This window comes from Lemur catta, chromosome 25 (assembly GCF_020740605.2).
Source record: "Lemur catta isolate mLemCat1 chromosome 25, mLemCat1.pri, whole genome shotgun sequence".
Classification (NCBI taxonomy): Eukaryota; Metazoa; Chordata; class Mammalia; order Primates; family Lemuridae; genus Lemur; species Lemur catta.
The window spans coordinates 4,943,918-4,957,951 of NC_059152.1; the positions used below are offsets into that span (position 1 = coordinate 4,943,918).

General features: G+C 36.5%; 1 protein-coding gene across 4 annotated transcripts in view; it reads right to left on the reverse strand.

Annotated features, from left to right (window-relative positions):
* SDCCAG8 (SHH signaling and ciliogenesis regulator SDCCAG8) overlaps positions 1-14,034 on the reverse strand; it is a 203,529-nt gene that overhangs the window by 145,519 nt on the left and 43,976 nt on the right. For all 4 annotated transcript variants that reach the window (XM_045537208.1, XM_045537211.1, XM_045537210.1 and 1 more), the window contains exons 10-11: positions 10,276-10,428; positions 2,509-2,643 (exon numbers count right to left, since the gene is read on the reverse strand). In XM_045537208.1, coding sequence (XP_045393164.1) covers positions 2,509-2,643; positions 10,276-10,428 — 288 coding nt within the window. The remainder of the gene's footprint in view (positions 1-2,508; positions 2,644-10,275; positions 10,429-14,034) is intronic.

Below are 14,034 nucleotides of genomic sequence, written 5' to 3' on the forward strand. Positions count from 1 at the left end.
ATGCTTTGAAGTGAAATAGTTTTAATATATCATTAAATAATAAATATACATAGTATCATAAAAGTGATGCATATCATCCTTTATACTTGACACTAAGAACTTTATTTTATTTTATTTTTTCCAATCCAGGGCCACTACAGATATAGAACTACATTTGGAAAATGTAGTTAGCAGATAAATCTAAGCAAGGAAATTATGGGCCTTCTGAGATAACAATCTGTAGACAGATCAATTAATATACAAGTCTGCTAAGTCTGCTTCTAATTTACAAATACAAGTTTTTAAAAATCATATATTATCTAATGGTTTTATTTGCTTAAAAGATTGTAATTTTGGTATTTCTCCAAAAGTAACAATTTTGGAAACATTAAAAATTAGCTTTATTATTACTGAGCTATTAGAATATACTAAGTTATAAAACCAATATGCATTTAAGCCAGGCATAGTAATGTGTGCATGTGGTCCCAGCTACTGAGGAAGCTGAGTCAGGAGAACTGCTTGAGCCCAGGAATCTGAGGCTGCAGGCTGCTTATAACCACATCTGTGAATAGCAACTGCACTGCAGCCTGGGCAAGACAGTGAGACTCCATCTCTAACAAACAAACAAATAATCAAAACTGAATCTAAAAAATACTTTAAAAAATAAATTAATCTGGGGTTACAGTTATAGTGACAAGCCAGAAGAAAAAGTAAATAAGCTTCTCCCCAGTGGCCGTATGAGAAAACTAGAACAAGAATTACTAAATTGCTAAAAATTCTACTTGAAATTCAAATACCTTCAGTGTGTGAGAGCTGATTCTTCCCATTTCAAAAAATTATAGATTTACAAAAGCTATTTTTTAAGGTAAATGCAATTTGAAAATTAAGAATGACTGGAAAAGAATGAGAGGGACTCTAATTTATTTTCTTTCTTAATTCTTCAAGATGCCAATCTATTTATATCTATGAATAAGATAGAAAAAATTCAAATTGATAATATCTAATAATTACACAACTATAATAATTACGCAACTATCTAATAATTACGCAACTACAAAACTAATAATTACACAACTATCATGTTTAAACTCTAACACCAATACAAATTTACTATATAACAGATGACTAGAACATCAGGTTCTATTTAAAATTATTTTATTCCTTAATTTTACTTCTGAAGTTCCTTTGCCTTACTACTTTCAGTTTTGCACTTGCTGAGTTTATCCATACCACTTAAGTTTCATTTAAAATAAATTAAATTAAATTGAATTGGAATTATATTATCTCAGGGTTGGAAGTAATCTCTTAGTCTAATCACTCATATGATGCTTGAATCCTTTTGGATAGTTCCAGAGACAGAGAACTCATTGTTTACTGTACCACATTTCAACAAAAAGTTTTCTCCCTATAATAAATCGAAAGTATCTCACCATAGCTTTCACTCATAAATCTAAGTTAAGCATTTCCATCCCTCTGCACTTATTCCCTTACTGCCTCTCCTGTCTCCACACAAACACATCAAGTATATTGGCAAATATGAACTTCTTAAACTTCTACATTAGCTAGCTCAAATTTTAGAAAGCAAATGGAGAATTATGGAAATTCAAGAAAAAAGGGAAAAATTGCTTCCTTTCCTAATATATAAGTTAAAATTAATTTTTATTACTGAATTATACAGTAAAAATAGCATTATAATGTGTGAAAATTTAGGAAAATAGATTGATGAGTAAGAGGTAATATAGAATGGGTATATATTAATATTTTAAAAAAATTATCTGTATTTAGTAGTGAAAAATGAATTGATTTCATTTATTACATAATGCAAGCCCCCAGTTCCTTAGTTTTAAAGCAATTGATTATTGACATCTAGATAGACTTCTAGTATTTCTTAAAATATGTACCTTACTTATTAACCAGAGCTAGTAAAGACTATTAATCATTTTAGTTCTTGCTTCACAAGTTAGTGATGGCCACAGCACAGACAATGCAGTATTTTAAAGAATAAATATAAGTACCAATAAAACAAGAGCTTATAGAATTAGAATCTTTACTTTAGCAACTAACTCTGAAAAGGAATGGGAGGTGGAGAAATTTTTTGTGTTAAGTATACTTTTCAAGTTGCAAATATATGTCTTCGATAATTATTATAAAGCCTAACTCTGTTATCTATGGCAAAAAAAAAATCACTCCTAATTAACTAATTTAGAGATACAAGCTTTATCAAATATTCAGTGATTAAAGTAATGTTAACTCTAATTTACAGGTCTGTCTCTGCCACTTAACCCTTAAGCTCTTCAAAGATATTATTTGTGTCTGATTCATCTTTGTATTTGCAGTACCCAGCAAAGGGCTGCGTGTAGTAAGTGAATGGTTGCTCAATGACCATTGGGTAGACTTTTATTATTCTTGAAATACCAAAACTTTTGTATTTTAAACTTCTTTCTGAGAATAGTAAGAGCTGTACACTAAAATATTTTTCAAAGACAATATTTATTTAAGTAACTATTAAACTAAAAGCTCTTTTTCTACCTTTGAGACATCCACTTCCTGAGAAGCAAGCTGTTTTTGAATTTCTTCTAGTTGATTAATGGCTGAAATCTTCTCCCTTGTAACTTTTTCCACCTGGGCCTCCAGTTGGGCAATATTCTCAGACAGCATCAACATCTGTAAAAGGAAATAAAAGTCCTAAACAATAATGCCATTTGACAAGATACATCTTTAATCTTTCTTGAATTAACAGATTCTCGGTATAGTCACTGGGCTCTGTCTGGAAGTCATTTCTCTCTGGATTGGGTATGTCCATTTCTCTACCTCTTTGACTCATCTATCCCTCATGACGTGACATATGTACTCACCTCCTCTTCATTCCCCTGGTCTCTAACTTCATTTTGGAAAATGTATGACAAGATGATAAAATGAAAGTTTTAGTTGAAATCCTAAGGTGACAGATATCAGATACCCAAGTAAGTTATGGAATGGACTGCCATAAATGAGCTTCAGGGGAGGTGTGAGGGAATCAGACAACTCTGAAGCCTTCTCCCAGACAGAGGGCATACAAGGAGAGTTAGAAAGATATGCTTAGAGGGAGCTACTGGTCTGGTTCGACTCCCACTCCCCTTCTCCCAACACCAGCAGAAAGGAGGCTCTGTGCAGTTCCCTTGTGTTGGCCAAATACCACTTGCTCTCCCACTATCTAGTTCTCCCCTATTTCTCCCATAGGATTCAGCTCAGCCATTATCTCCCTCCTCCAGGAAGTCTTCCTTGACCTCCACTCCCCAGCACAAAATAGCTGCCCCTTCACATATTCAGGGTTAATATTGAGCTATTGTCTGCTGGGACAGGCCTGCCTGTAGTTTGTAGCCCTCATCCATTTAACATTTTGAATACCACTTTGGCATGTGCTCCTATAACAACCTCAGTAGATACCATCATCACACCTCAACCTCTGTATGCTTCTGTCACAGCACGTATTCCACTGTTTTTAGTTGTCTCGTTGTGTCCTCATTAGACTGGAAGTTCCTCAAGTGTGTGTTCCTCAAGAAGTACCAAACATTTGATGAATGAATGAATAATTAGAACAAATGGCTTTTCTGAGGAACTCTAGGGATATTAGGTTCCCACTTTTCCTTCTCAGGATTAGAAATGCTTTCTAGATCTTAGCCTCATCTTTTATAGTTTTTTGTTTGCAATTTTGTTTTGCTCTGCTCTGACAAAGTCAAACTTTTCTAGGCTCTTACTCTTTTACCTGTAGTAGCAGTTTTACAACGAGGAAGTGCTGCCTTAAAACAGAGCAAAACATACAGGAATATCTATCAGTTTTTATCTGTTAAAACAAGAACTGGTAACAAATTTCAAATAATGATATTTGAAATTTACCGTTGTACACTAACGTGTGTGAATTCAGTTTTATAACTGAAATCAGTAACTAAAATTTTATGATAAAAATAAACATCGAACCAAAGTTTTGGTAAATTAAGAACCTTACATCAGTAAAACCAAGATAGGCGTCTGCCTTTGAATTATATAGCTAGCTAAAGTTGACCCATGTGAAAATAGTGAGCCCAGGTATCTATTTTCTAATTTAGGCAGGCACATTAATTAACTTTTCTGAAGATTGTGGAGAATTATGTATTTGACTTATGGTTGTTTACATGTCCCTATTATTAAAAGATTGTCTACAAATCTAATTTGCACATAAAATTAGTTTTACTAATAAATGACAAAGTATCCTTGTGCACATTACAATCTGAACCTAAAACTAACGGTCAAAAAAAGTTAAATATAAAAAATCAAAAATGTCAATTGAACTTCCTGTATTTAAAAATTCAAGATCATGAGTATATATATTATTAATGTATAATTATAGCTTTTCTGGAACTATATAGCAGCAACAAACTTTAATTACCAGCTCCTAAAAGTCATATATTATTTACGTGTTGATATATCTTACGGTAAACATTAACATTGCATGGTTTTCGAAGTAAATATGCAGACATATCTTTGGCTAATTGTAAATTCCAGTCCATTTCTATTATAAGGCATGTAACAAATCTCTCCCCTTCCTTATGTTTCCCTCCCTCTGCCACCCATCACTTCCTTCCTTTGCCCACTACCTGTCTGCTACCTCCTGTCACCCACTTTCTGAGGTCTCCCCTCCTGTTGTCACACCTTCTTTCCCCCACGCCCACCATCTGGAAGTCAACATTACACGGCAGGGGCTTCTCCATCCACATCTGTTGCAGAGCCAGAAGTAACACAGACACAGCTGCAACGCGGCTGGATGTCCAGGACGTTGACATCAGGTGAGTCCTTTAAACTTTGACAGGGGCAAGGAGGAGACAAGGACACCCAGGGTGGGAGAGCTCGATAGAAATTTCTGCAGTATGGTCCCTAGTGTACTGACCATAGTATGAAGCAGCATTACCTGTTCAAGATGTATAAGAATTAAGGATTCTAGCGATGGGCAATTATCAAGGAAAGCAACTGAGAAAACATGTGGCCCGTAGGGGAGCTCACTAAATATATGATCAATGACCGAATGAGCTAACAAACCTGAGTGACTCAGTGCGACCCAGGACCATTACTGAAGACAGCAAACAAACTCACAGCAAGCGCTGCTCAGGAGGGAATGATTCAAACCCGTCTAGGTAGACGGCATCTGCTCTCCTACAGCCTCCCACACAAATTGAATTTTTTAAAAATGCAGAAGAAGGAAAGAAGAAAAAAACGTAAAAAGAAAGAAACACAATCTGTAAGTCTCACAAGAATTCCAACTGATAGGAAAGCCGGGATGCTTGCTCTAGCAACTCATGATGTTGCGACTAATTGGTCGGTCTCTCTATTAGACTAGGTCCTTGTGCTAGGCACTGTGGTATGTGTTATCTCTTTAAATTCCTTTGGAGGAAAAATTACACTGAATCAATTTTCAGTTGAAAAAAACGAGATTCAGAAAACTAAGTAACTGGCCCAAATTCAAGCTGGGCTTTATAGTTCAAACCTATGTGCCTTGAAGGTCCAAGAAATCTAAGCTGTAAAAATATTTCTTTCTTTCTCTAAAATAATAATGATAATAGCCATGAGCTAAAATTTATTAAATGCTTACAGTAAGCCAGGCATTATATTAGGTATTTTTAAAACATTAACTAATTTAATCCTATCTATTAATTTAATTAAGACTAATTTAATCCTTAAAGTATCATCTTTATTCTGTATTCCTCTGAAATTTAGAGGTTAAGTGAATGGTTTAAAGTCACAGAAAGGTCAAGTTGGAGCCAACCCTAAACGCTTTTAAACGCCACTTTCTGCCATTTCCTGGTGAGAGCCATCGGCTCAGTGCTAGGACCACTGTCAGCTCTTTATTCGTACATCTTTATTTAGGACAGGACCTTGAGATCAAATGTCAGCCACGGCTTACTGGGGACAAAATAAACTTAAATGACTAAGGCTGAGAAATGTACTGTATTTCCATATTTCCGGCATCACCTTTATTCATGAAATACCTTCAATATAAGAGAGGGTTCTGTTACATATGAAAATACCTTGAATACTGCCAGTCTTTCTTTTTCCTTTCTTATCATGAATTCTCAACATACTTTTATATGATAGAACTACTCAGCAAGGCAAATGGTTTCCACTGAACAAACCAAAAATAAAAATCTCCTAGGTGTGAACAATAGCTGGTCTTTGCCATGGACACCACTCTCTGTCACACGCAGCACTCAATTCACAACTTCATCTGCCTCCATGCCTTAATCATGTTGGCTATAGGCAGTTATACCCTGCATTTCTCAGTCCTACCTATTCTTCCAAACTCAGTTAAAATGCCGTCTTCTTCACAAAGCCTTCCATGAGCTCTTGCAGACAGGGAATCAGTGCTGATCCTCTGAACTCTCAGCAATTTAGTCATACCTTTCCAATGCCACAGAGACTTTTTTCTTTTCCTTGTATTTCATTCATTCATCAAATACATATTTAGCACATTTTATGTGAGAGGAATATACCAAGCAATAAGGAGGATAATAGACCATACAAGCGAGGGACTCATATTGCATTAGGGGGAGCAAACTATTCAACAAGCATCTGCAATAAACTGAGTTATGGAGACCACAGGGGAGGATCCCAATTCAGCTGTGGGAGGCTCTGAGAGGAGGTGATATCAAGAACTCTAAAGGATCAGAGAGGGAAGAGGAAGATCGCTCCAGGCAGGGAGCAAAGCACACACAATATTCTGAAATGAAAAGACAGTAAGGGCCAGGCACGGTGGCTCACACCTGTAATCCTAGCACTCTGGGAGGCCGAGGTAGGTGGACTGTTTGAGCTCAGGAGTTCGAGACCAGCCTGAGCAAGAGTGAGACCCCGTCTCTACTAAAAAATAGAAAGAAATTAACCAGACAACTAAAAATATATAGAAAAAATTAGCCAGGCATGGGGGCACATGCCTGTAGTCTCAGCTACTTGGGAGGCTGAGGCAGGAGGATCGTTTGAGTCCAGGAGTTTGAGGCTGCTGTGGGCTAGGCTGATGCCACAGCACTCTAGCCCGGGCAACAGAGTGAGACTCTGTCTCAAAAAAAAAAAAAAAAGACAGTAAGGCAGACTGACATGTCTGCATGCTTGAGGAAGCACAGATCGGTCCATCCGTACAATGGGGGTGCAAGGAAGAAACACAAAGGGTGGTTAAGACTGGTGAGCCAAAGAGAGGAAGACTGTTGTAGAGGCTTCATGCTGTGCTAAGGGATCCTACATTTTATCCAAGGTTGCAGGCAGACATAAAGGATTTTAAAGCAAGAGACTGACATTTTAGAAAGACCATCCTGCCCATGGTTTAGAGAACAGAGGGCAAGGAGGTGAGACTGGAGGCAAGGACACCACAGGGGCTGTAGAAATCATCCACGGGTGAGATGTGGATGGTAGTGGGATGGAGAGACAGGGAGATGTAAAATGCTTAGGGGCCTAAAGCTCTAGAACTTGGTGACAATGAGATGTGTGGAGTGAGGAGGAGGGAGGAGAAAAGGATGACAGGATTTTTCGTGTTAGGCAAGTGGATGAGTAGTGAGTCCACTGGGATAGGGAAGATGGAAAGTAAATCCGGTTTGGGAGCTCAGCAGATAAAGATTTAGGAATCAATACCATATATACGGAATTAAAGCCAGAGTAGTGCTAAAGACACCTAAATCTATAGTTCTATGCTAAACTCTAGAACCTTCTATCAAGCCAACCTGCTTCCTGGATAGCTCCTTCATTGTCCTAAAGGCATTTTAAACTCATAGTAACCTAAAAGACACACATCATCATTCTCCCAAATCAAGAATACAGAGTCAAAGAAATCAAGGAAAGAGAACATTTTGAGGAGACTAAGAACTAAAAGAATTCATTAAATATAGCACAAGCAGGTCTTCGGCCAACAATAGCAATAGTAATTTCACTGGCTGTGGGCATAGGAGCTGAAATGCAGTGGGCTAAAGAGTAAATGGGCTGTGACAAAATAGAGATGTGTACGGACAAATCCTTCAGGAAACTTGACCAGTAAGAGAAAGATTGAGGAGGGATATGGGATTACTGAAGCGGCAACCTTGGCTGCACATTGGAAGCACCTGGGGAACTTTAAAAAGTACTGACACCTGGACCCTACTCTCAGATGTTTTTTGTTTTTTTTGGTTTGAGGTGCAGTTTGGGCAATGAGATTTTTAGAATTCTTAGGTAGCAAAGATTGAGAACCACCAGATTAGTGGAAAGATTGTTTCTTTCAACAGGTGAGAGAAATGTGAGGTATTTTCCTGACAACAAGAAAGAGGCTGTAGTGAAGGAAAGGTTGAAGATTGGGGGGGTTGGGGGGGCAGAGGACAAAAGGAACCAGATCCTTGAGGTGGCGAGAGGAAATGGGACCCGTGGGAAGCAGAAAGGATTAGGATTAAACCTTTCCCATTCTGACTGGGTTGAGATGGAGGTGAAATTTATTTTAAGGCGGAGGGGGAAGATAAATAGTTGAGGTGGTTATCTATCACCTAATGGCTTCAGTTTTCTTTGTTAGGTAAGTAACACTCTCCCCTGAGAATGAGATTAGGAACCACTAGATTAGTAGGAAGATCAAGAGAATGGGGGGTAAAGTGGTAGGGTAGAGAATTTGAGAGGAATAAAGTGATTTGAAATAGTCTTTGGAAAATGGGTCCAAGATACCATCACTTCCCACCTGAACAACTATAATTACCTCCCACCTGATCTCCAGGCATCTATTCTGGTTCTCCTTCCATTCTATTGAAAAAATGATTTTTCTCAAATATAAATGGCAATGTGACACTGTCCAATTTAACGTTATTCAATGCCTTTCCATTGCTTTTTGGATAAAATCCTTCACATAGATTTTAAAGCCATTCTTAATTTGGTCCCAGCATACTTCTCCAAACTCATCCCCCGGTACCCTGTCCCTCATTCCCTGTGCTCCAGCCATCGGGGCCTTCTCTGTATTCCTAGGAAGTATAATATGATGTTTTCCAGCGTCAGAGTCTTGGGTATGTTGCTTTCCTGGGCCTGAGACTCTCTTCCCCTCGACTCTTCACTTGACCATTCCTTCTCAACACATTCAGGTCTCATTTTTCAAGTCTCTTTCTGAGGAAAGTCTTTCAGGACTGGCTAGACTTAGGTCCAACTCCCCTGTTACACATTCTCATGGTGCCCTATACTGAACCTTTATGGTTTTATCACAGTGATAATTAAAAACTCATTTATGAAAATATTTGTTTAATGTCTGCCTCTCCTACTAGTCTGTAAGCTTTGCCTTGCACACTGCAGATACTCAGCAGATATTTGCCGAATGAGTTAATTATCTCACATTGGAATATTATAACAACACAGCATTTGGAGTACAAGCTATGAGTCAACTTCTTAAAGAAAACTTGTAACACAGTTGTTTTGAATACTTCATGGACCACATCTTGCTTCATTTGACTCTGTTTGCAAATTTAAAGCAAGGTTCCACTAAACTCTGTATTCCAGTGTGTTACTGTTTTTTCAAACCCTGCCTACTTTACCTTATCTGTTCCTTTTGCCTTTAATTTCTCCCTTCATCTGGCTGTAGTCATTATTCACCAATCTGTCAGAAGTGATTTCATACGGAGTGTATAATTATTAGTTTGTTGTTGTTGTTACTTGGTTTCTTACAAGTGTTTTAACTTCTGCATGTTTAATTTGGGGGTAGGGGCCTGAGCAACATAGCGAGACCCCATCTCTACAAAAAAACAGAAAAATTAGCCAGGTGTGGTGAAACGCACTTGTAGTCCCAGCTACTCAGGAGGCTGTGGGAGGATGTCTTGAGCCCAGGAGTTTGAGGTCGCAGTGAGCTATTATCATACTACTGCACTCTAGACCAGGTGACAGAGCAAGACCCCGTCTCAAAAAAAAAAAAAAAATTGGGAGATAGGGGAGAAAGTTGGGGTGTTATCTCTCCTTGATTTAGCCAAGGTTGAAATAAAATCCAGGTCTCTTCAGAGCATCTGCTCCCCTCTGGTAAACGTGAGGAGAGGGAATCCAGCAGACTGGCAGGATTAAAGTAAATCTCATAGTTTCATAATATGGAATCTGATTGACTATTCTATTTGAAAAGGTCAGAGAATAAACTTCATTGAGAAATATACGGAAAAAATAGAATATTTTTACAAACTCTAAATTGTAAGAAATTTGACTACTTATAATAAAGGTTCTAAAATTTAAAGTTCACTTAAGAACTATGGCTTATAGAACCATCAATGATATCACAACAAACATTTCTTCTGCCATGTGGATAAAAGCAGAGTCCTTGAGTACCTTTGAGCCCATGTCCTCCCTTTCTTTTGTTATTTCTTTTCTCATCATCTCTTTTGCAAAGGCCCTTTTCTCTTGCTGAGATGCAAGTTCTTTTTCAAGTCGCTCTCTCTGCCTCTCCAGCTCACCCTTCAACTGCTCACACTGGATTAAAGCCTGCCAAGATAAAACAGAATAAAAGGGGAGTTTAGAATTTGGAAAAAATAAGGGGAAAATTATATAAGTAAGCTTTAATTTTATTTAGAATAGTTAAAACTCACTATTAAGTCCATTGGAATAATTTTGTATTTATTTATCAATACCACTTACTCATCTAAAATAGTATCTAAATGTTATATTTATTCACATATTTCAATTTTTGTAATTAAGGCTACATTAGCTAATCAACTATAAAATTCAGGTTATGAACCTTGATGAGGGCCACAGATGAGTCAGAATTTTGTAAAAGGGGATCAGAAAAACCAAGTGCTCTAGTATTCTCAATTATATAGTATATTTATACTACATGAAATATATAAGTATCTGATTTAACTAATTTCTTATTTGCTCATGGTTAAAAATTATTTGAATACTTTAAATGATAAACAGATCAAAATTTTAAAATGAGATGCTAATATATCATTACATATAGGCATCTATTGTTTAGTGCTATATAATAATCGTGTCCTTAAATATAAGTAAAATAAGGTTTAGTTCACTCCTCTTACAAAGTGAAGTAAAAATTATATAATAATCAAAAGTTAAAATAAGGAAAGACTCAAAACAGAATTCACCTAGTTTTATGAGGATCATCATCCTCCAGTTCTAGTAAAAGTCCATAATTGTCCTTTAGTTTAAAATTTCCCACTCTGCATTTCCAGAAATAAAAGCTCTCTAAGTTCCTTTTGGCCACATTTACAATATCTTTATTCATGATACCCAATAATAAAATATGACTTCAAAACCTCAATTTTTAAAAATCCAAATAAAATTAAGTTGCTATGGTATCTTAGTCTTTTCCCAGGGGCTTTTATCTACAATATCCACCTTACCCACCCTCTCTTTTCCTCTGAATTGGTAGAAAGGAACCCAGGTCTTGGATGATGATAAATTTGATAGCCACACTTGATGCTAATGGAGATGGAAATGGTCTCAGTAAGCACTGTAAGTTTTATGCATAGTTATGCTTCCCTCTGGTGAAAGCTACAATAAATACAGACAATAAATATCTAGGATATATGAATTTTCCTCTCTTCATCTTGAAAGGATTAAACTTCAATTTCTTTTGGTCTCTTCTGAAAAGTTTCTGTACTCCCAGGCATAACATATGAGGGAAAAATTCAATTGTCTTAGATTAACTGATAAACAAATATGACAACTAAACAATGATCCTCTTAGGGAGCTAGCCCCAAGTCCAATTCTAGTTGAGAATGCCTGGAAAGGGAAATTTTAAATTAGATTTTAAAAGGAATGTAAAAGTATAATTTTTCTATAATTTAAGCCCTTGGAAGTTGAAATACTATGAATTAGTGACTTTTGTGCTTCAAGATGCAATTGCTCTTGTGAAAAATATTTTATATGAATCTAATAAAAACATCCATAACTTGCTGATATAATTAATACCACTGGTGTGTATGAATAAAATGATTATTGACTATAAACCAATCAGAAGGTTTCCAATTGAACAAAAACGCAGGAGTCAACATCATTACATACAGGAATAGTGGAAGAGACTGTTGAAGATAAAAAATCAGGCTACCGTGAAGAGCAACTAAAGAATCAATTCAAAGAACTCAATCAACTCAGGAACAGGGGACACTAAATGATCCTGACAGGATAAGAGGCCTAGTGCCAAGAGAAGATGATACAGCAAAAAGCATAAAGCAAGGTGTAAGCCATTGCAGAAGCCTTGGTTTTACGGATGGCCTTCGATCAAGACTAGCCACCACCCATGGGTGATGAGTAAGTATGAAAGGAGTAATGAGACACTGAGTGAAAATATTAGGATAACAACTGGTTATTGATGTCTCTTGCTGTGGAGCCAATAATTACACATTATATAATAGCTTTCACTTTTATTTGTTTTAATTGAACATATATGCCTGGTCACAATGAAAAAAACATCAAGGCTTAGCAACACTTGGAATTAGAAAAGTGATTTAATCTTTCTAAAGATAATCTCTCTTACAATGGACCTCACATACTAAAAGATTTGGGTCTACTAAATAAATATGTATACACTATTTCCATTAAAGCTTTCTCTTTTAATTCTAGGGTTCCCTCTCCTAGTTTCCAGAATCCCAGCTGATTTGGGTACCCTCTGTTTATACTCACCTAACCACTCAGTAAAGGCATAACACCTGAATTCTCAAAGGCGGGGTCAGTGAACAGTCAAATAGGATTAATGACAGACCTTCTTAGTTTACCAAGTTAATGTGGGGCCTGCAGCTGCTGCTTCTCCCAGGTGTTGTTTCTCCCAGTTACCAAGGTCATGGCGTCTCCCTTTCCCCGAGCACAACCCCTTCCTTGGTGGAATCGGCTGTAGGTCTTGGGGAGTTGGTGAATTACACCTTCCTCCCACCCAGCAGACTCAATCCTCAAGGGGCTTTTTCTTTTCTGGGGAATTTCATTTGTGGTCATTGTATGCTGACCACATTAACGCCTTTTTCAAAACATAATTTATTGAACTTGATATTCCAAGTTCTGGTTTTGTTAAGCCAAAGGGTATTACGCACTGCTACCTTAATAGAGTCAAAACATTTTCCAAAACAAAATTTTTATCTAGTCAACTAAACTATTAAAATAGGAAACATGTTGTAGGACATATAAAAGTCCTTCTTAACTGCTAGGGTGAGTTTTCTAGAAATCCTTGTGATAGAAGTAATTATGACTAAATAATTAAGATCAGATGAGGTTTTGGAGCATTTCAAGGTTGCTAAAAAAAATCTTATGAGAAATATAGAGTTCACACTTTTGAACATGAACTTTAAAACTTATGAACATGTTTTCATTTTTATGAAATAAAGCCCATAAAATACAAATTAACATATTTTAAACATTTAACTTATAAATAATGCAAACTATTGATTTTGGTTTATAAACCCTTGCTTACCAGAAACTTATCAGTCTATCCCTATCTGTCATTTTCAAGATATTTATAATTTCTTTTTGTGCTGCAGCAGATAATGTGCATATCAAGAAGCATTATTTTCTATGCCTGTGACTACAACCAAATGCTCAATGCTTTTCTGATTTTCTTTTTACTCCAGGTTTCTAATTACGGCCTTTCTGATTGACTGTAATCCAAGAAACAGAATATTTTAATATTTGAAAAGGGGTGCAAAAGTTTTTGCAAACATTTATTTAACCTACTGGGTTGGTATTTTTTTTTTTAAAAAAATCTTCCTTTAGAGGGTAATCTCTTTACGGATATGTTCATGGTAACTTCATCCCAAAGCCTGTCCCTTAAGCCCTCCCACATACCTTTTAATAATTTCCTTTGCCATACAAGCAGGCAGGTCTAAGGCCTAGTTAACCTTTTCACCTGCTTCTTGTAGCATTACCAGGGTGTCACTGCAAAAGCCTCTACTTTTCCACCCTTATTTATTCCCAGGTTAATTTTTTTTTCTTTAAAATTATCCCCAGTTGTAATAACTTACAATTTTCAAACAAAAACATTTATTGAGCACTTACTTACTATGTGCTAGATATTTTGCTAAGTGGCTTACTTGGATGAATTTATTTAACTCCCTCAATAATTTTTAAGTGGTTCTTATCACTCAG